Source organism: Phalacrocorax aristotelis, chromosome Z (genome assembly GCF_949628215.1).
Source record: "Phalacrocorax aristotelis chromosome Z, bGulAri2.1, whole genome shotgun sequence".
In the NCBI taxonomy this organism is placed as follows: domain Eukaryota; kingdom Metazoa; phylum Chordata; class Aves; order Suliformes; family Phalacrocoracidae; genus Phalacrocorax; species Phalacrocorax aristotelis.
Window position 1 is genome coordinate 37941320 of NC_134311.1, and position 25265 is coordinate 37966584.

Consider the following 25265-nt stretch of genomic DNA (forward strand, 5'->3'; position numbering starts at 1 on the left):
AGGTATCTCATAGTCATTTTTGAAGATCATCCTTTACCTTTTGCCTTGCTTAAAGTATGGTGTTTTTTTCAGGAGTTTACCATTGGTTTGGATGCCCTTGTTAATGGAAGTAACAGGTGCAGGGAGAAAAAGAAAATGGAGATCTGTGAAAGTATGCAAATACTTTCATAAATAGATCTTCAGCTGGGCCAAAGTCTATTTTAATTCTTGCTGTTATTTAATGTGCCTGTACATGACGGAATTTACCAGAGGCTACTCCAGATTAAGGGCCAGTTCAAAAACAAAGCAAAAGAAACAGAAAAACTGCCCCAGTTTGCAGCTTCACAGTACTTAGCTGACAGCTTTGTCTTAATATAACCTGTTAAAATCTGGTGAACTGATGTAACTAAAAATCCCTATGACAGTAGACAGGATATTTAGAAGTAGCAACAGTGTTCATGCCCTCAGTGCACAAATTAAATGATATGCATAAATTTGGGGTTTTTTAACTGTGGGTATGGAGGTTCTTGTTTGACTGAAACACATGAGATTCACTCTTGGTTTTGGGGTTTGGTTGGGGTTTTTGTGTGTGTGTTAATATCCTGCATTTATAAATTAATTGTGATTGTCAGTAGAGATAAGGAAAAAAGTAGCGGACTTGGTTATCAGCCTTTGAAACGCAGTGCATCACTTCAGAAATTTGTGCCCTTCCTGCCCTGAAGAACAACACCCACTCCTTCCTACCCCCAATCCCTAGAACGCTTAGATGAATATATCCACCAGGGTGCAAATCTATACATTCTGAATTACTCTTTGCAAGGAATATCGATGGGTTATTTCATTTGTAGTATTAGAAAAGCAAGCATAGCTGAATGAGCCACAGATGCAAAGCTGAACCGAAATGCTTTTGTATGCATTGAAATAACACGCTAACAGAGCACAAAAGATATTCTCGATGGTGAAAAAGAACAGAGGCCATGCTGGAAAAATACCAAGTGTTCTAATGATCAGGGAGGAATTACATATCTAGAGATAAAGAGCCAAAAACAAACTCTCCAGTGTGCGTGTAGAGACAAGTACTGGCTTTCAAATGAGGGACTGATTGGTTTTCAGAGAGAGCTGGCAGCTGTGTTCATTATCTGGAACTGACTGGATATGTTTGGTACGTAGGAGTACAGACACAGGCAAGGCAGATTTAACTAGTACAGTTTGAGATTTAATAGGAAACAATGAGCAGCAAGGTGGTAGTTATGAAGGAAGAGGATAAGATCTAATAACGCTTACACGTTGCTACCCATTTAAGTATTTTGAAGAGCTATTTCTTATTTATTTTTTCTGCTCCCAGAAGGGACAACCATTAACTTTTAAAATTATTTGTGATTATTTTTGCTGGATTGTCTGATCCTGGAAATTATACTGTACTGCTGACATAGCAATAAATGTTGATTTAACAGACTATAAACATGCAGTCGGGAGTGGGGAGCCTGTCTTTGAAAATTTGCACCTCTGCATAAACATCAGCAATCTGTCACTCGATTCGTTGCTTTATCCCCTTGTCAAAAGTACTAAATGAATGCAATGTGATTTGTGTAAACCTATAAGCTGCCTTTTTAGCTTATGATGCTGGACACCTCTGATGTCCTTGCCTTTCCACATTGTTTGTAGATTGACAGATATTTGTTACTTTTTTCCTAAGTGCTTGGATTGTCCCGTTAAGAAGTATATTCCTACAACTGAATTCCCTACAAATATCAGAATCAGAGACTTAATTTTGTGTGGAACCTGTTCTTCTCCACAAGGCAGCATTACTGCTGTTTTCAGAGCTGAGTGCCTGGTTCCTCATCACGCTTTCACTGAACGGCAGTATAATTTGCCATCACCTTATTTTCAGAACACCACAGATTTGTGATTTTCTCTGGCTAAATAAAATGTTAATTGTTTGCAATAGTCTGTTTGCAATGCCCATTGAAGATTTTACTTGAAATGTTATAAAATTTTGTGAAATCAGAAGAATAATGAACCATTATATTAACTTCCTAGCATTAGATAAATGTTTAAAATTGTATTCTGTTTAATGTGATTTTTAAGTATATCTTTACAGAAGATTCCGTAGATAAACTATTCACTTTTGCACACAGTGTTGTGTTTGAAAACAAACAAAGCCAGGCCAGATTCCTGTAGTCTCATGTAAGTGAACTTCAACTGAATCATGACAATTATTATGCAAGTAAGAACAGCAGTGGGCTGCTGCTGCATTTGTACACCACAGCACAGTCAAGTGTTCTAAAAGTAAACTTGTTCTCTGTAGAAATAAATCCTAAACTTGGAATCACGTTATCTGGAGAAAAATAAATCATCCAGGTTCATCAATGACCTTCAACTTCCCATGAACAGATATTTTGCTAGTAAAAACTAGAGTTCTGCACAGAACAACCGTTTGGGTGAAATAATTACGACAAATGCAGTCCCCCAAAAAGGAAAACTTTAGTCTTCTGATTCTTTGTTTACATTAACAGCGAGAAAAGTTAATGCATTTCAGTAACAGATACAAGTATTTGTATTAGGCATGTTACTATCACTCATTTTTTCTTAAATGAAATTACACTTTTTGCCAGCCTTAACTGGATCTACTGTGTCCTCTTTCTCCAGTAGAGAATTCTCATATTTTCAACTGATTTGTTTTTGTCATGTGCCAGGATGCATGCAGAGCTGTTTAAAAATATTATTTTCTTAACTAACTTAAGTAAACTGACTTTGACTTCAGCTTTAAAAAATTTGAGATTTTTATCTACGCCCCCTTTACTTGCTGTTTACTTGCCAGAGCCTGCCTGACACTATTTTTGTCTTTGCCTGAGTCATACTTGAGTTTGTCCCGTGTCTTCTGCCTTGCTGTAGAGAAAGTTATGCATTTAAAATGATTCCATGAATAGAACTTCACAGGAAACTTGTAGCTTCGCTGTTTGCTGTTTTAAAGTATTCTCTCTTAATTGTCGCCCAATATCACTGCTGTTATGGAACAAGCAAGGCTGTTCCTACCTGTTGCCAGTGCACTGGTAAATCCTGCATTCTGATGCTCTGCATTTTTTTCATTCATGATGGGTAACTGGACAAACCTGTAAGGTAGGAGAGCGAGGGATCTCCTTCCAAATGCATGTAACCCGTAAATTTACAAGTTCTAGGAAGCATAATTAATGATGAATTATTTGCTGGAGAAAGGCCAAGCGAATAATAAAATCAAGGACAATGGGTTATATGCCTTCATCACTCATATCCCTTCCTGTTAATGCGGTGGGAAGGGGACTTAGGAGAATGTAATCAAGCATTTATGCATAAATTACATAACAGACAATGGGGAATCTGCTATACTGCTTTAAACTTGAATTAACTCCACCAAAACTCTAGCTGACTTTCCTGATTTAATGGGTGGAAATAGGCTGACGCCAGTTCGCTCAACCCACTGCATTTAGCCAGACCCAGACAGGACAGGCATCTCCCCTCCCTCGCAGCTGTACAAAAGTAGCCCCCTGCTTCTAATCTGTGGGGTGTCTCCTGACTGGCCAGTAAAGCAGCTTTGCTCTGTGTCCAGAATGTATACATGTGTATGTTCCCTGTGCAGACCACCTCCAGGCCATTGCACGGTGATAACCAGAACTTGCCTTTCTAACCCTGTGACACCATCAAGGCAGTAAGAAGCAGTAACCATAAAAGGTTCTTCAGGTGACCCAGCCCAAAGGAAATGCTGCCAGCTGTCACCCAAAATGCACAGCTGCTTCCTAGACAGTAGAGAAGTCTTGGGTATCTTTATTCCTGTCTTTGTAAGTGGGATAAATTACGACGCATAAGACAGTAGTTGCCACCTGTATCCGGGTGTTACATATTTTGAAAGGCAAGATGAACAAAAATGTATACAATTTAAAGGATCTTAAGTCTGCTTTTTACTAAGAATTAGAATGGGTAACTCCATGGTTATACAATGTTATTGGGAAATGAACCTTGCATATTTCTATTGGGGCCTTTATCAGTAACTGTCATGGGTAAAAATGAGATTTGAACTGTATTTCAGTTTCCCAGCCTTCACTAAAGGGCTGCTTCTTGTTTGTAAACTATCAGTACAATGACCCTACCCAAGAATTATTAGCAGTTTCCTTTCTCCATTTGAGGAACTTAATGAAAAAGTAAATGTTACATCTTGGTTGGTATAGATGAAAAAAGTGTCAGGGTGGGAGACCACATTGCCCACGTTCAGATGTCATCAGTGATAGTGAGTGGCTCAAAACAGGGCACACAGAGGTTAATTTCCCGTAAAACGTAAGGGTTTTTAAGTGTATGAAGTAGTACTTCCCTTCTGTGAGGATCTGGAGGGGAAAGAATCGGGGGGTATCTTTTTGGCTTTTACAGATCACCGATCTGAGTGTTCTTGCGCCAGTGCTTCCCCGGCGCCCTGGTCAGCAGGGATCATCCACGGCCTCACTGCGGTCGGGGTGCGCTTACCTGCCGCCGAAAATGGGGTGCGGAAGGCCCGCTGGGCCGGGGGGAGCGCGCCCGGGGAAGAGGGGAAGCTCGGAGGGAGCGGCCGGCGCGAAGGGGGATCCAGGCGGCTTGTCGTGCTGCCTCTGCGCCCGTGGTGCCGCCGCGCCGCCCGGCCCTGACCATCGCCGTGGCGGCGGCGGGGAAGGCTCGCAGCAGCAGCGCGACTCCCGAGGCGGGCCGGGAGGATGCTGCCGGCGGCTAGGCGAAGACCTCCCCGGTTCCCCCTCGCAGCCTCCGCCGGCGCCGCCGCCAGCCCCGCTCCGCTCCGCTCTCCCACCCTCCCTCCGGGCGGCGGCGGCGGCAGGGCCGGGCAGCGCTGCCGCTCAGGCCGGGCACCACCAGCTCCACCCACCCCGTTGGCGGCGGGCGCCTGCGCAAGGCCGGGGCGCGGCGGGGCGGGGCGGGGGCGGCGGGGCGGGGCGGGGGCGGCGGGGCCGTGACGCGCTGCGGTGCGGGCAGGTTCCTGCCGCCGCCGGTCGCATGAAGACGGCGGGGGCGCAACGGGGAGCCGCCGCCGCGAGGCTGCGGGGTGAGGGGCGCCCCTCCTGCCGCCGCGCCCGTCCCTTGAGGAGGCTGCGGGGCAGCCACAGCGCTCGGGACGGCGGCTGCTGCCAAGGTGAAGCCCTGCGGGCGCGCATCGCCCTCGGCGGCGCGGGCCTGGCTGCCGTGGGGCAGGGCCGGGGTGAGGCGACGCGAGGTGACCGCGGGGAGGGACCGGGGTGGGGCGGGGAACCGGGTGTTCCCGTGCCGGCTCTCCCGCGCCGGGCGGCGGACCCGTTCCGCTCGGGGAGCGGCGGGTACGCACGGCCACGGCAGCTCCCTCCGGGAGCCGACCCCTGCGTGTGCCCACTTGCGGAGACGGTAGCGGTGGCCGGCCGGCGGTGGGAGCGGGGCCGGGAGCGGGGCCTGGGCGGGGGGCAGCGGCGGCCCCCGGTGGCCGCGGGGTGCGGTTCTGGGGCGGTGCGTGGCCCGTTCAGACACGGCTGCGCGGGGCGGTGTTACGGCAAAGCTCGGGCGCCCTGCGAGGCGGAGAGGCTGTGGGTGACCCCCGCACCCCCACGCACCGTGGCTTCGCGCCCTCCCTGCCCTGCCGGGCGGCGTGACCCATTGCGGGGATTGCGTGGGGAGCACGGCGGCTGGAGTCGCGCTGGCTGAAGGTGCCATGCGGCAGCGCCTGCCCGGCCTCTCTTCAACTTAATGGTCCTTGAGGTTTATTAATATTTGGGTTTTGGGGTGGTTCGTTTTTTTTTTTTTTTTCCCTGACTCCTTTTACTGTTGTGGAAATCCACTGTAGCAAGTATTTTTCTAGGTGTCAGCTGAAATGGGTTGAAATTGAATTTCCCAGAGAGAATCTGGGAAATAAGCTGCATGTGGGGGGTGGGGAAGTGTTTTTTCTTCAGCATAAACTGTTTTCAGACACTGAGCTTTGTTAGATGTTTAGGGATCCTGACCTGGATGAACTTCTATTGTGTACACTTAAAATTGTAAGCATTCCGTGGTACGTTAAAGGCAGAGGTGAGACTCTTCTGTGTACCTGTACGGTGTAAAAACACCAGAACTTCTGTATAGCCTTGTGGTATGAATGCTGATTTTTGTGTATTTATTTTTTCCACCATGAGGGCATTAGGTCTCCAACGAGCGTATGCATACTAATGATGTTCTCTTAGAGAAATATGTGTGTGAACTACCTTTACAGGTTATATTTCACGAAAAGGCTTCCCTGTTTTGCAGGTAGCATTCAGTGTGTTTCTCAGCAGTGTATGACGAGTGAGAGGACGGTGGTGGTGGGATAGCCCCACCTTCTGGTTAATCCTTCAGTGAAATCATACTTAGGACCTAAGAGTTTTTCTGGAAATAATACTGTATGACATGCATTGTGAGTGCAAGTGCAAGTCTCTGCTGGAATATCTTTTCGTTTTGTGGGCTGGGGATTGGCAAGATAATATCCTTTTCTGGAGACTTTCCTATTTAACATCAAGATAATTTTATCACGTCTCTATTTCAGCAGAACAAATTTTCATTGTTAGGTTCTGATTTCTTCATTCACTACTGTGATTTTTTTTTTATGCCAGTGTAAATTAAGGCAAGTACTTTTTCTGTTTGTTTTTAAAGCTTCATAAAAGTAAGTGTATCCTATTATTTTTTCCAGAGAGGGAGGAAAGGATCCCTCACCAAGGAGTAGTGTTATCCTGTGAAGTGATACCTGATCTGTGTTTGTGTGAAGTGATACCTGATCTCAGGCTTAGCTTTCAGTTCAGGTTTTGGAGGTGGTCGTACTCATACTTAAGTTTTCATGTTCAAGAAATTCACAAATTGTCTTCCAAATGGAAGCTTTTGAACTCGAAAAATATTGAGTTGCCTTGATAGTAGATTGTAAAACACAGCTGTTTAATATTAGTTAACTTACTGCTGCTGGGAGCAAATTCCCTGAAATTATGCATGAGAAGCTACAGTCAGAGAGCGAAAAAACTTGGGAGAAGGTTCTCTGAAGTCCTGTTGGCTTACAGGAGGAGCGTGCTGTTTTACCTCATGTTTAGGTTTTAGTCTAGGGAAGATGTTCAGCTTCTTATTCAGCAACTTGTCAGCAATGTGTCTGATGAGGAGAGACTTCGTGGTCTTTAAAATTCACGGTGGTACGCTGCTGGACATATCTGGGAACCACCTGTTTTTTGTCTCTTGATATGTTAGTTGAAACTTCTCTTTGAATTCCAGTATCTGTGAGCTGCTTGCTGTTAGGAGATTGCCCCTGTGATATGAATTGCCAGTGTCTGAAAGGTCTGAATGCTGCTCTAGTCACCCTGGGCCTGAGTATAACTGCAGTAGTTGAAGAGTTTAAACTCCCTAAGCAAGGGACTTCTCTCTAAGGAGGGGAAGTCAGGTTTTCTGAAGTGAGTGTGAGAGTGCTGAGCAAGGCAGCTGCTCGGATGAGTGCTTAGGAGGGATTTGTAATGGCAGCATATCGCTGGATGTGTTTTCAAGCCCTGCCACTATCCACAGCTTAACTGTCCAATATCCAGTGCCAAGCATCAAGAAGATTATGAATTGTTCGGTGTGTGTCCTGGATACAGGGGCGAGTCAGCATGGTTTACGTTTGGAAATACAGTTTTGTAACATTTAAACATAGAGAGACTGGAAGTGGGGGAGGGGTGGGGCTGGGGAGAAGGGGAGCACCTAAACATCCTTCCTTTCTTTTGCAATAGCTGCAGAGATGAAAGTCCTGAAACTGTCATCCTAAAAGTTTAATGTATTAAAAGGCACATATAAACTTTCACTACATCTCTTAAAAAACCTTACAATTTATGAGAAGCAGGTTGTTCAGGGTTTTGCGTACTGGAGGTAGGTAATACTGTTTTAATGGCTTCAAGTATAATTCATAAGCTGAATGGAACAAGTCAGTATTTTGAAAGTGAGAATGTTGCTGAGAGTTTTATGGGTTGTGAGATGATTGTGTTTCTGCGTACTAATGAGGCTGAAGGGCTAGAAGTGTATTTGAGTAGATGATAAATCTGCAACATGGAGCCACAGATTTTTTCTCTTTTTTTTTTTTTTTTTTTTCTTCTGGATTAAGACCAGGCTCAAAGATTTGCATTAATTCAGCTGGTGAAACAGCAGGTTTAGATGTTTGGATTGATTTCTTTACGGACCGACCTTAGCCATTGAGACAAGTGGAAGCCAAAAGAGCAGTCACTGGGTTAGGGGCTGGAAAGCACCTCTGACACTTAGCACTGTATCAGTGGGGCATTTTCAGGAGCTCGGGAAAGTTACTGGGTTTCCAGTTCTTGTTCAGTTTTTGGTGTAGGGAAAAGCTTTGTTTCTGCTATGATTGTCCTTTCCCTCCTGGATATTTTTATTGCCCCCCTCTGCCTCCCTGTGCCATTCACCTATGTGATGAAAGGGTTATGCTAGCTGGGCAAGAAGTAGCTGACTTTTGCAATGTTTCTGTCAACTTAAATCATGCAGGCTTTGAATATGATACTCTGTGAGCCTGGTGATAGCAAGTTTGTCGTGTCTTGAGGAGTAACCTTACGCTTGCCTTGCTGGTAACTTTCTAGGAGCTTTTTTCCAGGCAAGAAACAAAGCACAGTTTTATTGTTTTGCTCTTTTCCTGATAAATGTTGCCTTTTTTTTTTTTTTTAGGGAGTCACTATTAGGTATCTACAGCTTTTTTTGGCTAAACATATCAGACTTTGTTTTTACAGTTAAGTGGACTGGTAGTAATCACCTGCATGACATAGTTGGCAAGCTGCTGTACAGGGCTTTGGTGCTGCAGGCTTCTGTGAAGCTTTATGTATGTAATTTTGAATGTCTGATTATATACTGCAATTTCTCTAGTCACGTCAAAAAGTCACCACTTTGCTATAATGCAGCAATGAGTAAAGTAATCAGCTGACTCTCTTGTTTCTTACTATAAATATTTATAGCAAAGGATACGAGGAAAAGGCAGTAGCTGATTTTCAGAAGTATTTTTTTCTTTGACTAGTAAACATTGTTAAACTTTTCACTTTATTTTGGATTTGAAAATTAGACTCTCTTCCACCAAAAACTTGAGATTTTTCTTGCTACTTAGAGGAGTTGGTTAGCTTCAGTCATCAGATCAAGGGGTTTTTTTCAGCCCTTTCCACATGAAGCCTTACTCTTCTTCCAGATGTAATTGTATCTCTAGTTTTTCTAGTATCTTGAACAAACTTTTTCTCATGGAATAAATACTTTTACTGTATCCTTAGGTACATTACAATTTTTGATGTCACTAAAAGCTTTTTTGTGGTGCTGCATATTAAAGTATTAGGAAGGGATAACTGTTTAGTGTGTACTCTAAGTCATTCTGTCCTAAATCACTATTTAATTTAATTTAAAAAACAGCTGGTCCTGAAAATTCTCTCTCTGGGCTATTGACTAGGGCCTTAATTTGTATGAGACTTCTCCAATGTAGAGATGGGAGATGCAGTGGGAAGTCTATGTTTTTGTTTCACAGGGCTTGCAGAAGGCAGCTCAGGAATTGAGCTAGGAATATGCAGCTTCAGAAAACAGATTGTCACTGCCATGTTAGTTATCACTCTTTATGTATATGTGTTCTGTTTACTAGATTGTGGTTGAGTACCGTGTAGGATTTGCCAACTTGAATCTTAGTTGTGAAGCTTGAAGGATTTCCCCAGGTTTTGAGTTGATAGAATTTAAAGTTGGATTATAGGTAACCAAAACCTTTATGTATTGTACTGTGGACTGAGCTTTCGGGATGCAAAGCTGTTTACAAAATAACTGTGGCATTTCAAAAGAGTCTGTGAGAGTTTTAATCTAACATTAGGTCTCATGTTATTGTTAAGGAAATTGTTCACATCCAATAACTTCACTAGGTTGTATGGCTTTAGAATAGAAGTGTTTTCTGTCAAAAAAACAGTTTTTCAAAAATATAGTTGTGGAAGCTGTCACTTGAGGTGCTGCATTGGGAAAGAATATGTCATGTGAATGAGGAAATGATTAAATGGCCAGAGGGGTTATTTAAGGTATAATTTCTAAGCCCTTTGCAAAGGGGCAAGCCGTTTTATGGTACAACAGGATGAGATGGCAGAGGCAGCACCACTGTATTACTAGCGGTGGGCAGTTCTTAGTGCTGCCAGAGGAAGAACACTGGGCTGTCCTGGTGGATGTTTCTTGTGTAATCTCAAGTAACATACTACAGCTTTCCATATTGTGCAGGGATATTTATGGGGTTTTACCATATTTAGGATGCAGGTTATCACGGTGTTGACCTGTCTACAAGCATTCTGGGTAGTTTGATTTTTGGTACTGAGTTGGTGACTCTTGCTGGCATGTGTTGCTGCTCATCCTAAATCTTCAACATAGGGCCTATTTCTGCAAGTGTATATTTACTTAGGCAAATAGTCTGTTCCTGCAAACAATTTACTTCTATGTTTAAAGAAGTAAAAAAAAGAAAGATTTAAAGAAACCACAAGTAGTATTTTGGAATTAAGGTTGCTTAGAGGACAAAGAATGCAGTAATATTTTTATGTGTCTGTGTTTTAAACAGACTTTTTCAGTGTCTGGAAAAAGAATATTTCAACCTATGAACAGCTTCTGAGACTTTGGGCTGTGTGAAATGACATACTGTCAAAGGCCAGTTTGCTTCTGGTTTAATCTGCACTGGGACTGGGGAGACCCACGTGTGCTTCTGTGAGGCAGAATCAGTGTCTTTTGGAAGCATACCCCAGAGTGCAATCACCTGATCTGGTGGAGAGTTTTGATTTGTTTGTGTGGGGTTTTTTTTGTTTTGGGTTTTTTTCCCTCTCTGCAAAGTATTTATGGAATTTTAAATCACTACGTGTTTTCTCAGTTCATACTCAGGATTTCTCTATTTAATTTTTTAATTCATTGCTTTTTGACACAATTCTGTCCTCCAAAGTTTTGTATTCCTTCCTCTTTTGCATATTAGTTTGGGTTTTTTTTATACTGTAGCATTTATGAAGATTTTACCAGCTACTTGCTTCCACTATCTGATGGATAAGTATGCAGCAATGCAATGACTTATTTGCTGTGCGCAGCAGTGGAAGCAAGTGTGTTCATGGTCACTTTTTGTAACCTTTCAAATCAATAGCTCCATGATGAACCTAAGTGAAGTCTGAGCTCTGACTTTAAATATACTTTGGGATGTGCCTAGCTTTGAATACAAAGCAAAACATAGGAATATAGATTGATGAACAATCTTACAGGTATTGCAGTCTTATTATGCTAGATGTACACAGTAGAACTGAAGACTTGTTTTGTCTATGAATATGATTTGATATGCCATTTTTGCAACTCATTAAAAGAAGATATTTTGTTATCATAAATATGTAGTGAACATACTCAAAAAATAGGCCTTTCTTTCTGTATAAAGTATGTTTGTTAGAAAATGCATTTCTGGAAAATAAAACCACAGAAAATGGAATATACTGCAAGTAGAACAGATTTAATAGTAGCAATAAACTATGCATATCCATACTTGTTTTGATTTTTCTAGTTTCTTTTGATTAAAAAAAACCCTTCTTTTGAATGTAGTTAGAAAGCACTTTGCAGAAAAGTCCTAGTGTTAACCAGAGTAAGTTTCAGAGGTCTCTGGCTTTTTTAAAGGGTTTGTCTTCTGGGTTTTTTGTTTGTTTTTCTTGTGTGTGGTTGTGTGGTATGTTTTTGCAGGGGAGAGGGGGTTGGGCTTTAAGAAAAGAAAATAGATGCTTCAGATTTTTTTAGTTATATTTATCCTTTCAAAACAGGCATGTTCCACGTTAAAGTATTTTGGTCAATTGAAGCATGTGAATGCTATTTATGTAAACTCAGAATGTCCTCCAGCTTCAGTAGGAGACAGAACTCTCTCTTACAGAAAGCAAAGATAATAGGATTTTAGTGTGAAAACTGGGTTTTTTTTCAGCCTCCGTGGTCTTAAGAGGCAGGCTTAATGTGGCATGCTCTGTATGTGTTGATTCTGAGCACATCTTTTTTTGTGGCAGGGTCACTTTTTCCTGTCTGACTAGTACTGCTCCTTTTGCTTATCATTAGCTTGATGAATACCAATAGATCCGTCTTCCAGGGCAATTGTCTGAAAACATAGTTTTTGGAGAGATTTTTCATTGCAAGAAAATGGGCTTGATGGCAAGACAGTCTGGTATAATTCCCAAATATAGGTATCTATTTTAAATGTGTATATAAAGAATGTCCTGATTCAGGGAAAAATAAAAAAGGAAGAAAAAAAAGCAACTACGAAAGCAGAGCTGCTGTTTGTTAAAATAAAAGTTTTGAGCCACAGATGTGAGGTTACTGTGCGTTTAACATAGGAAAATTTCTTTCAGATGTGATGTTATCAAAATGACAATGAAAGTGCTGAGCACTGACATATTGTAATGGTGACTATGTATTTTTTCTTATTGTAAGTTAGAGTAAGGACTGGAGTTTGGTTTTATGTCTGACTTTTCACAACCCATTAGTGATTAATGGAAGATAAAAGGGAAAACAATTTACGGTCAGTACACATAACTGCAAGTCCTGGTGCAGTAGAGCCATGCATTACTGTACTGAGTTTAATTCGATCTCTTCAGTTTTATTTGAAGAGGGCTGTCCAGAGCATGTAGAAATTCCACCTGGATGGCTTGCAACAGATAAGGGGTATACTCAGTTCCCCTGAAATACATGCATTGGTTTAAGTACCAGAATCTTAAAGAAGATGCAAGAAGAGTTATGTGACAGTGCATACAAAGTATTTGATTAGTAGCATTTACTTTTTTTAATTCCCTGTTTTCATTACTCGGTAGATGATGGAGAGTAAATTTAATGATTAGGTGTCTTTCTACTGTGGCATGAAGTTCTTGATATTTACATGAAAATGAAAAAGGATTCCTCTAAGAGAGAAGACAAACAGTGGACAGGCACTGGTGTGATTTTAGTGAAGGGGACTTTTATTTATTTGCTTATTTTTTGAAACAGATGGAATTTCAGATTTCTCTTCCCCCAGAGCAGTGGCTTTAGGGGAAAGGAAATGAATGCCTAAAATGGGAATAAGACACTCCTTTCTGGAAGAATCAGGAGCCAGTTTTGACTGTCCACCAGAAACAGATGAGCGAGAGATGAAGGAAAAGAGGTCTTTGTTTGGTGTCCCTGGTGAAGAGTTTGGACAGGAAACATAATGAGTACTTGACTTGTGATCTTCAGGGGCTGCAGTAAGGGAGGAAGCCTTGAACCTGGCAGTTGGCAAAGAAAAGCCCAAATCTAGAGGTTTCTTCATCTGCAGGAGAAGAACTGAGGCTATTTGTAAAAGAGAATATCAACATCTAAATTCTGTGACCCTGGTCATAATGCCTTTGTGTTTTCTTGCAGAAGCCCTATCACCTGTGCTAGCAGAATGGTATTGGTATCGAACATTAAGAGCGCAGTACCAGAATTACTAATTCCCCTTTTCACCCCTGTGCAGGTTGCTACCAAACTTGTCTCAGTAAAATTTCCTCTGAATCCTGTTACAAGGTCTGACCAGAATTATTGCTGGCTTGAAGAGACTGAGCATCTTAGTGTTCTTCTAATGCATGTAAATCAACTTTGTATTCAGGAAGATGGTGTCCTTATGAGTCCTCTGTAATCTAACAGGCACTTCCAGTAACGCCTAATAGACACACCTGAATGTGAGGTATGAGTGAAATGGTGCCGGTTCATTTCTTCAGCCATTTCTTCATTTCTTCAGGTTATTTATCCAAGAAGTAGGAGTCTGGGTTCCATGTTACTCTGTTATGTTTCAGCACATGCCAAAGCTTACATGAAAGGTAAATGTTTGAGGGGCAGTATCCTCTGCCCTTGGCATGTGCTTTGCCAGTGAGTGGTGAAGTTTCATAGGGCCGAAAAGGTGGATCAGTGGAGAAGGTGTGTCAGTGGCCTAGTGACAAAGAATTCACCTAGGAGGGAGGCAAGTACATGTCACATAAGGGATGTCTTTGTTTTTCGGTGGAGAAAGGAAAAGGTGAAAATCATATATAACTTCTTGCAGTCCATTTAATTTATCTTAGTGTTGGTAGCATTATTACAGTGAGTGCAACTTTTTGATTTGGAACTTTATCTGCTTGGAGAAATTTCCTCTGAAGAAGCTGCCTTTTTCCCTGGTGCAGGTCGAAAGATGGAGGGGGTAACGTCCCACAGAAATTGTGAAAAGGCAGAGGGAGGTTGCACAGAATCCAGCGTATATTAATTTAAAAATTAATTAGTCAACGCTCCCTGCTCTCTTCTGTTCCCCTCCAACTTCAGGCTTTTTCTTTTTTAAATTGTTGTTGTTGTTCTTTTAAACGCAGAAGAACTGATGCTAATTTACCCTCTGTTCTGCTACCACTGTCAGGCAAGTGACATTAAATGTGTTTAAAAATATGTTTAACTTGAGACTTCTTCTGCCTTTACCTTTCTATCAATCCTTTATTCAAAATAAGCATAATATTAAAAGTTTTTGAGAGAGTTTGGAAGTGTCTTTTTTGCATCACCTAGTAAAATGTTGAAGAGAGATTTTGCTGCTTTAGTATGCATAAACGTTCCACCGCAACTCTCTGCATTGCTGATATGTGCATTTTTCTCTCTTTTTCTGCGTGCTCCGTTTCACTGTGTTTTTTGCAGACGTTCTTGTGCTTTTTCTTACCTGCTTGTCTTTTCCCCTTGACCTGGAGCATTTGTACTTAGTGCTTACTGAAACACTTTGTGGTGAACTTAAAGCAAAACAAACTAAGACCTTGCAGTTCAAGATAGTTCAGCTCTGTAGCTGGCTCTACTCATACAGCAGTTCAGTACACTATAATATGTAGACAGTATTGGCACTGGCAGACTATTCATCATCTGTCTGACAGCAGGTCAACGCTGTAAGCAAACTGGCACTTGGCTACTTGAATTCAAGAATCTAATATTTTCTCCCCAGTAAGACCTGCAACCTGGTTTGAATAATCCAGACCTTATAATTTGTAAAATTGTCTGCATTGTGGTGGACACAGCTATTCTCTTGTAACTCTTAATTTTCTTTAAAGGAAGTCAAGGCAGTTTACACTTGAAGGGTACTTGGACAAGTCTAGGACACCTGTTAACTTGGGTGAAGCTGGAATTCTTGTGAAAAGCTGAGCATTTGCTTCCTGGCTGCTGGGGAAAAAAAAATTCTGCTTTCAGGTAAGTCTGGAAATAAGCTTGCCTCATACTTCCTCTGCTTTAGGCTTTTAGCAATTGCAGAGTGGAATTTACCATTAATGAAAACCTGATTATTATATGTGCTAAGCAACAAGGATTTTTGAGAAGTCTTAAAAATTTCTCTTTGGGGTGGGTTCTGTGTGTGTATGTACATGTGCTTGACTGAATTTCTTGCCTGTGTTTCCCGAGAGAACAAGTGCTTTATCTTCTTCATTCTCACCACTCAGATCTTTGAACATCCTTTTTTCCTTTATTCTGTCCTATACCTTAAAACCAACCACTGTGCCCTTTGAGTACACTGGGGTTTTTTCACAGTGGGAGTATTTGCCATTCGTATTAGGTCTCAAATGGAACTACTGAGGTTCAGCTAGTGGTCTGTCCTGTAGGCTGCAACCTTAATTGCCTGGAGGCACCATTTGAGGAAGCAGTGTACCCTGAGGACACTATGCCCTTAAAAGGATAGGAAAATTGAGTCCTTGGCACGATATGGTTTCTGTCCAAGAAATGTATTCAGGTCTTGCTTAAATAAGAACACCAAACACTCCATGTTTCTCACTGTGCCTTTAGTCCTAGTTATCCTGTACGTACATAAGATGGTAGTCAGAAAAAAGTATGTTGTGGCATCTCATAACATTGTTAAGTAAGTTTAAAGAAGTATATTTACTGGCTTCGGCAAAAGCTTTGTTCAATAAAATTCCGTCACGGACATGAAAATGCTGTCTGTTAAGCAACTGATAAAAATTTCTGTTTCATTATAATCAGACATTCTGAGCTTGGTAGGACTGAGTTGTAATGCAGAACCATGCTCCACACTTATATTGCAATAGTTTATTTTAAAAGCTGGATGAAATATATTGAAGAGGAGACCTTGTGACAGTGTGGAGAAATGCAGTTAGTGCAAATTAACTTACTTAACATTTATAGTGCAGAGTTGTCCAACATGGTGGTAGCATTTCATCATTAAAGAGCAAAAGATGTTGATCATTTGATAGTTGTTTAATATCTTACAGGTTATCAGAGATGGTGATTTGAAGAATCAGGTTTCCGATATGAACAAAGTAAAAACATCATCTGAAAAAAGGTAAATTTAAAACCATAGCGACTTCTCAACATCAAACTATTTGAGATTTGTGAAAAAGCAGTCTTTATCTTAATAATAAGATAAATATACATTATGGAACCCTAGTGAAATGTGTAAGTTGATGTCCTGAAAGGCTGAGGGAGTCAATATTTATTAGCGTTAAGGAGCGTCACATTTAATAAAACTTTTTAAAATGTTCAGATTGTTAGACATGTTCAAGTTTAAAACAACATTCTTAGAATCATAGAATGGTTTGGGTTAGAAGGGACCTTTAGAAGTCATCTATCCCAACCCCCCTTCAGTGAGCAGGGACATCTTCAACTAGATCAGGTTGCTCAGAGCGCCGTCCAACCTGACCTTGAATGTCTCTAGGGGTGGGGCCTCCACAACCTCTATGGGCAACCTGTGCCAGTGTTTCACCACCCTCATAGCAAAAAATTTTTCCCTTATATCCAGTCTAAATCTACCCTCTTTTAGATTAAAACCATTACCCCATGTCCTGTCACAACAGGCTTTGTGGAAGAGGTTGTCCCCATCCTTCCTATAGTCCCCCTTTAAGTACTAGAAGGCTGCAGGAAGGTCTCCCACAGCCTTCTCTTCTCTGGGCTGAACAACCCAACTCTATCAGCCTTTCTTCATTAAATTTCATTGAAACAATAATTTCATACAAATATTGGCAAAACAAAATGATTTCTACTGAAGGAATTAAAGGACAAGTTTATGATACTGTCTAAGAAGCCATGAATTTGTCATAAGATGTATATCACAGCTAGGGCAAACAAGAGTGAGATTACAGAATACTTCAAGAGTTAAAAAGTTGTGTTTGTTACTTTCATAATAACTTGTTTTAGCAAATATTTGAAAAAGTTACGAGATAGTATATGGAAGGCAATATGTCTGTTAAGCATCAGGTAACTATTGAAAGGCTTTCAGTCTTACTCTTTTTGTAAGCTAGCACAGGTTAAACTACCTCATTAAATCAAACCATCTAATCAGATTTACAAAAAAAAATTCTAAAGGCGGCAAAATAGGGAATTTTGGCTTCAGTCCTAGTTATCTGAAATATCTGTTATTTTGTAAATGAATGTATATTTGCATGAAGGACATGCTCTACTGTGGATTAGTTTTATATCTTGGACTGGATTTAAAATTTGAATTTAAATGCTTGTATGTAAAATCATCTTTGCTTTTGCTGACTTCAACAGGGGAGTGTCTTGATATCAGAGACTGGTTGTTCCTGTTTGTGTGACAGATGGATCAAAAGAAATAGTAAAGAAGCTATGTTTTCTACTTACAGTATATTAGTTTCTGAGGCATTATAATGAGCAAAATCAAACTCTCGTTGGGTGTTCTTGGAAATCCTACTAATTATTAAAAAAGTATACTATTACAAAAAAAGATTTTTGCAGAGTGGCTACTTAAATGCCATTTATTCGTCTTTAGTTATTGAGTTAAAATGGAAGTCTCCACTCTTGCAATTCAAAACAGTTGTTTCCTAAGTCATGAATAAATTATGGTGAATTTACTGTACAGAGATAGCTGTGAACTAATCAGACGTATCAGCTCACTAAAGATTATCAGATAACTGTGGAGGTGGTTGAGAAAAAAACATATTGGAATAAAATGAAAACAAACTAATGAGAAGCTTACCTACTCTAGAACAGTTTCTTAAAGGCTCACTGTAATATGCTGAAATGCAGAAGACCTGTTTGCTGTGGGGGAAGAAGGCACTCCCCAATATGTCAGTGGGCAAGCTGACTGCAAACAGCAGTTTCAGAGGAAGTAGGTACAGTTGGGAAACCGAAGGTTTCTGATGACTTCCTTAATTTTACTATTTTCTTTTGGAAGGCTTCTTGCAAGGTGAGTAGCCAAAAACCATTCTAAGATAACTGAGTTTTTATAAGCTGCCATGACATCCATTACAATTATCTTTCTCATCATGAGCAGACTTAGAAAGGTGTAGTGATGTGTTTTAGCATTTGCATAATGAAAGTACTGTACAATGAATGATGAAGAGCTGTGAATCTAGCACTTCTTCATAATCATAGTAAGAATGCTTAAACCCTTTGGGAATTGGTGGGACTGGAAGAAGTGTCCCTGCAGTGATGGACTTTCATTGAGAAGATGTCTCTTTGTTGAGGGAGTTCTATTTCAAATGTGAACCCCTGAAGTCCTCTGTTCCTCACTGTCTGGGCAGTTGCTTCCTCTATGTCTACTTGTAGCTTACCTAACCAGAGGAGGAGGAAATCCACAAAGCTCTCTAGTTAGCTAAAATCATGCTGTACACTTTGGCAACAGTTGAGATGATGGCAAGGTTGTTTATGCTTCTTTTCTGTAAGTAAGACGGTGCTGTGAGGGGCACTTCGAGCTGTGGCATTTGAACGTGGGATGGAGGAGGAGTTTCCTGCCGATGGAGACATGCAGTGTACAGGATCAAATAAGCCTGGTAAACTTCACCTCAGATGCTTAAAGAAGGTCTAAATCCATCCCAGAATAGTAATTATTGGTTGTCTTCAGAACTCATGGCATTTGGGTTAAGTAGTGAAAGACAGAGACGGCAAGCCTGGTGGTTGTGTCTGTGAGAGTCAGGGAGCAGAAATTGAGTAGCTGTACATCAGCTGTCCTTTTGCACAGAACTAACCAAATGGGTAAGGATGCAAACAGCCAAAGGTGGTTTGAATTGTTCTTAAGTACATCTGATTTTTCATGTGTGAGAGAGAAGCAGGTCCCATGAGCAGAAAAGTGGCATTAAAATACCATATATATGTTCAAAGCTTTACTAAAATAGCCGTCAAAGGCAATGGTTATCAGGAAGCTAAGGCAAGTGCTCCATACAAGTCCTCTGGAGTAGAGCACTGACTGGATACCAGAGCAGTGGTAGTTAGTTACTGTCAGAAGGGAACAGTGCACAGTTTGTTTCTGGATATGCTCGCTCTTTCTCTTTCTGGTTGCAGTTAATGACTGAAAATATTTTGAGCTTCAACTAGTGATCTAAAAGAGGGGAAAGAATTCTTGTTAAAATTGCAGATAACTTGAAGCTTGAAAGATGTGCATAAATATTGGAGGACCAAATTATTTCAAAATACTGTTGTGAAATGCAGAAAATGGTTAAGAATATTTGATAGAAATATGTGCAAGGTACCGTACTTAGAGAGGTATACCACTGGAATGGTTGAAGGACAAGTCATAGTTGTAGTGAGGCGAGCCAGAAATAGTAAGATTAAACTTCAGGGAGAAAAGCTTTCAAAGGGAGGGATGCAAAGTGTTAGAACAAAGTTGCCTTTGGTTACTGAATCGCCATATTTGCAGGGTGTTAAGGACTGATTGAGTATGTGTCTGTCAGGAAGAGCAGCTGTGGTGTTCAACCAGCTTGGAAGAGATTAGCTTAGAGGACCTTATGAAGTTTCTTCTGGTGCTCCTTAGTCGTGATTTTTATGACAAAAGATAGTAGATACTCTGTGTAACCCTCAATGACTACAGAGTGCCCTTGTGAGAAGGCTTTAGAATGGGTGGGGTAAAAATAATCTCTTTTCACTAACAAGAAGGGTTCTTCACACTGTGAGAAAACAAGTCTTCTACGAATGGCTGGCCACAGTGTTTGATATTCATAAGGTTCTGCAATTTCAGCAGCTTAAGAGGAAGTTTAGCTCCGACAGGACACAGTTTTTATTGTGCCATTCTGACTACTTCCTTGGTTTACCTAGCTGTTGGATTAAAAATACTGGATTCCATGGTACCTCTGTATTTTGGAGAGGTATCTCCTTGGATCCTGAATAGTTTGTTGGTCAAAATGTATGTATTTGCATGACATACCAGAAAGAGTCCCATTGTAAATTGGGCTTCCATTTTGTTCATAGGTTAAACGGGTTGTCACAGCAGTATTACGTGCAGTGGCACTATCAGTTAGGCTGTCTGCCGTAATTCCTATCCTACAGCCTTTTTGATTTACCATGCAGACATTGAAAGCTGTCACAATATTGTAGCCACCATGCATATTAGTGTAGAATATTAATAAGTAAGAGGACAAGTCTTGTTTTAAGGAAACTCAGTTACAGGTAAGAAGAAATCAGGACTTTATACTTCAGCATAGTATCTGGGCTGGTGGTGTTTTCAAGAACGCTTTATTGGGTGCGGTTAAGTTTATTGGGCTGTATTTCTGTTGGAAAACTACTTGCAAGATGAATGGCCTAAAACCATTATAGAGATATCTCTTTAACTGTTACAATGAGTGTGTGTTGCTCTTGGTAGAAACTCTAGCCCCAGGAAGAGATTATACCTCTAAATTGTAGGACTTAAAATCGTTATACCACCCAGTTAGTGGGAATGACTTACCCTTCCTCAACCTTTTAAAGCTTTTAGTAAGCATGGAGAAATGGTGTTAGATGCAAACTTTCTGTATGTGGTGTATTACTTCCATGTGCCAGTGTTTCTTGAATTTTGCAGGCTGCAGCAGTAAAAAATCAGGTTTGCTCTGAAATATTAATACCTATAAATTAATTTTTTTCAGTATGAAAACATGTTTGGTTTTTTTTGTTTGTGTGTTTGTTCCTAAGGATCGTCTTTGCTTTTGGTTATTTCCAGCTTTCAAACTACACTTATTTCATTTTGAGACCAATGATGTACCACAATGGAAATTACGTTTATACACGCAGACACACACGCTCACAAACTGAAGCAGCAGTTCTCTTACACGTTGGCACTCTTGTTTTGATTGTGTAGCTAGTGAAGATATCATGCTTTGGAAGTCTGTCAGTTTGTATACCAGATCAACAGAGCTTGTGGATTTCATTAAAATCTTGGGTTTGTTTTGTAGTCGTTCAACTTCAGTGGATAAAAAGAGGAGCAGAAATTAACAAAACAAAGCTTGGGCACATAGTAACGGCTTTATACTGTTCAACCTGGTTTTGGATGATGAGAAGGGATTGGAGGGATTATGCTTTACTTATACAAGGAAAAGAATATTTCAGCAACCAAGACAAATTTATTTTAGGTCAAAGAAAACTTTTAAATGAAAGTCTAGCAAATAACTGAGAAGGTGGTATGCTTACTTCACAATATAAAATTATTTCAATTTAAGCTCTGTAATTAGTATAATCATTACTTACTACTGATGTTAACAGCTTGTAAGTATTGTCTGTAATCTGAAATCGTTTTTTGGTGATGTTTCTCATTTAGATGTCAGTGTGGAAAAGTGAAAGTGGTAGAAGCACTTTCCCCAGCAGCTGTTACATCAGTTTGCTTTCACAGCAGTGCAACCTTTGCTGTCAGCTGCCTTTTGTTTTTTAAGAGTTTATATGTGGACAAAAATAACTGTTTTAGCAGAGTTAACTGTAAGCATGAAACCGTATCACAGATGTAAAATACAAATCAAGGAGTAATAATTCCTTGTTGTTATAGAGAAAACTGATGGTATTTATAAAGCTCATGTTACATACTTTAGTTTTATTGCAGATAGTCAGAACAGTGTGGGTGTAAAATGAATTATTGTTAATTACTGCAGGACTCTAATTGCAGGGATGAATGTCACGGACTCCTGACAGATGTTCTGCAGAAGACCTTTATTGTCAGCTTTTCACTGCTTATATATCTTTTTGACACATTCCTCGCGTGATCACACGCACAAAGTTTGTTATTCGTCAGCTGGCTCTAAGGACGCACCTTATGCTACATTCTAATAGGCTGTTCTATTTGTGCTCATTTGTTTTTGCTTACTTAAATCTTTCTTGGCATTCCCACGCTGTTGTCTCTGTTTTCTACTGCCGCGTTGCTTCAGTTCAAGGACATGTACTTGCAAATTCATCCCCTACATCTAATGTTACAAAAGTTAAAAGTCAAGATAGTTAATCCTTGGAAATCATAATTTCCTGTAGTTAATTACATTACTATAATTCAAATATTAAACATTTGTCTAAAAACTACTTTCATGTGGGAATATGAATCTCAAAACTGTTCTGAATAATTGTTATGAACTAAAACCAGTGAGCAAATAAAACAATTTTTAGACTGGCTGTATTTTGAATACTATAAATATTTACATTCATTCTTTCTCTGTAATCTACCTATCTATATGAATGCCTGGTTTGGAATTGTTTCTTACATTAAAATATATTTTCAAGGCAATTTTATGCTGCCAGGCCAAAGTACCCTTGTGTTCAAAATGAATCCAAACTCTGATGATAGCTTTGGACACCTTCCAAAGTTTTTTCTTCAAAATGGTGTTCTTTTTCTTCAGCTGGTGCATGCTGGTTTGCTCACTTCATGAGTGATCATCTTTTCTTTCACTTCTGAAACACCAGCCTCTAAGACAAACAGATCTTGGGATTGTTTGTAGCCAGTTTTCCCTTGAATGGCAGGTTTGATACAGTATCCTGGCACTTAAACTATATTAGATGCAAGTTACTCTAATTGACACAGATAAACAACATTTGTACCTATATCTGGATTTTATTTGCTGTAAGCAATTTCCCTGTTCACAGTTCCTTTTGGAGATGCTGTTATATATAACAAGTGTGCTGCAATGCAAGCTTTGCAAAATCTGTAAATTTGCCAGAATTAAGGAGAATTAAAACTGTGTTCCAATCAGGAAAGTGAAGGTGAATTAGCCACACTGCTTATTCTGACACGGGATTTCTGTTGTTAGTGGGTTTTCTTCTCCTGATCTACATGGAAAAGTGAATGTTAAAAAAAAAAACCTTTCTTGTAGTGTTTCTACCAGTTCTCGGACTATGTCGCTGCTGTCACAGCTGGAGAAGATAAATTTGGACTCTGTATTAGGAGAAGCAGACAATGCCAGATATGTTACCTCGAAGATCCTTCATCTGGTTCAGAGTCAAGGTAAGTATCTGTTTTGTGGTTTGAGTAGCGTTCCTTCTGAGCCTTTCTTCTTGTATTTCTTCCTTGCCGGAAGAAATTGCTTGGTTCTGTCTGGTGGATTTGAGTATGCATCATTTTTGTCACTTGTGATCAAATCAATCAACAGTGTTTGTTGAAAGCACCTGCTTAAGCTGTGTTTAATACCATCTGCTATAGTACTGGTTACACTGAGTGCATTTTGTATTCTCAAACACCTATAATTTAAGAGTAAGTCACAATATATATATATGTGTGTGTATGCATATATGTGAGAAGCACCTGGAAGAGAGCTTTCTTAAAGATTTTTTTTCTTTACAGTTATTTTTAGGGCATGACAAGTCTCTTGAACAAGTGAAAGCAAAAAGGAGTTTTAAAATCACTTGAGTATTTTATTTATTTTAATTAGTTTTATATACCTATATGCAGTTTTTAATAGGTTTCATTATTGGCAGTATAGAGATTCTGATAAATCTGTATGTGATCACATTTTTATTTTCCTGCAAGCTAGTATATTGAATCTTTTTCTCACTGGCAGAAAAAACCAGGAAGGAGATGACTTCTAAGGGCTCCACTGGAATAGAAGTTGTCCTGTCAACCCTAGAGGTAAAACCTCTGTGTGGTTATGGGTACATAGCAAGTTTTCATTTTATCATTGGTCTTTGTATTATTAACTATGTTGTTATTCAAGCTAGTCTCCAAAACTTGTGTAGGACTATAATGATTAGATACAGTCTTTAAGTATATCTCTCTTATTTTTAAATATTATAAGAAATTATTTGTCAACTATCAGCTCTAATTAATATGCCGTACTACAAACTAGATTTTAATTATTTTTATGATTAAAAATAATAGGCTGCATAGTGGGATGGTTAGCTGGGTGGTTACATCTCAAGTTCTGTTTGATTCAGTGGCGGGAATTTCTCCAAGCTTTAAGTACCTAAACCACTGTATTACACTTCTACGTTAAGCAAAAATACCTCTTTTTTTTTAATTGCAGAATACAAAAGATCCTCAAACTATTCTAAATATATTGAATATTCTCATTGAGGTAGTCTCGGTTGGTAAGTTTTCATTAAGGTGTAATTTGTGATTATATTCCTGTATTCTTCTGCAGACTTCTATTGTTGGTGTTTTCTTTTTCTCCCTTTTTTTGTTCACTAAAGCAGAATAAAAAGAACATAAGAGTGAAGTCACCTTTCAGATAATCATACACAAATAAAAGATGTTTTTATAAGTCTAAGTCCAGCATATTCTTGCATAGTACAGTCATATAATGAGAAACTATTGCTGTTCTAAAGACTTTCTTTATGATAACGGTAGCTTAAATACTTAATTGTTCTTTGGCTTCTGGGTACCAGTTAAGTTTTAATTTCTAGGTGGTGGTCGGAGAGCAAGCGTATTAGTCGCTAAAGGAGGGACACAGATCTTATTGCAGCTGCTTTTGACTGCCAGCAAAGACTCTCCACCAAATGAAGAATTAATGGTGCTTCTTCATACTCTTCTTGCAAAAATTGGTCCAAAAGGTGATAATGACATACTTAAGTAATATGGCTTAATACTTTAGAGTTTTATAATTGAAACTTAAGAAGAATCTTTTCTCTATTATTGTATAAGCATCCATGTACTCAGAATTGGTAGAGGAGAACAAAAAGAAGACCAAAATAGAGGGGAGGGAAGAATGGTGAAAAACAGACATGCAGAGCTGACATCAGTAGAAGGAATTCACAGTTCATTTAACATTTTTTAATAATAATTTCAAAATTAGTGTGATTGATCTTGTATTTCTTTGTCAGACAAAAAGATTGGCATGAAAGCAAGAATTAATGGTGCCCTAAACATATCATTGAATTTAGTGAAGCAGAATTTGCAGAACCACAAGCTAATATTGCCATGTCTTCAAGTATTAAGAGTTTACTCAACCAACTGTAAGTATGGCAGATAATTCTTTTCTTTCCCATATGATATAACATTTTTTACATAGATATGGTTGAAATATCTGATCTAAATGCTTAATGATAGATTTCTAAAATAATTATTTTTATATCAGGATTTCATTTTTATATTGTTAAATTGCTGTGAAGCATGTTTGTACTTCTTGTGTATCTTTTTGTTGTCCAGTGTGTGTATGTGTGTGGAGAGAGAGGGAGTGTGTGTATGTGTG

The 25265-nt window shown here is 39.8% G+C and overlaps 1 protein-coding gene across 3 annotated transcripts in view; it reads left to right on the forward strand.

Annotated features, from left to right (window-relative positions):
• Positions 1–4930: 4930 nt before the first annotated feature.
• The window catches only part of AGTPBP1 (ATP/GTP binding carboxypeptidase 1), a 64955-nt gene continuing 44620 nt past the window's right edge, over positions 4931–25265 (forward strand). For all 3 annotated transcript variants that reach the window (XR_012657885.1, XR_012657886.1, XM_075078310.1), the window contains exons 1-8: positions 4931–5125; positions 15018–15153; positions 16182–16252; positions 22956–23086; positions 23640–23707; positions 24102–24165; positions 24481–24627; positions 24898–25029. Coding sequence is in view for 1 of the 3 variants with exons in the window: in XM_075078310.1 (XP_074934411.1) it covers positions 16221–16252; positions 22956–23086; positions 23640–23707; positions 24102–24165; positions 24481–24627; positions 24898–25029 (574 nt within the window). In the remaining 2 variants the exon portion in view is untranslated. The remainder of the gene's footprint in view (positions 5126–15017; positions 15154–16181; positions 16253–22955; positions 23087–23639; positions 23708–24101; positions 24166–24480; positions 24628–24897; positions 25030–25265) is intronic.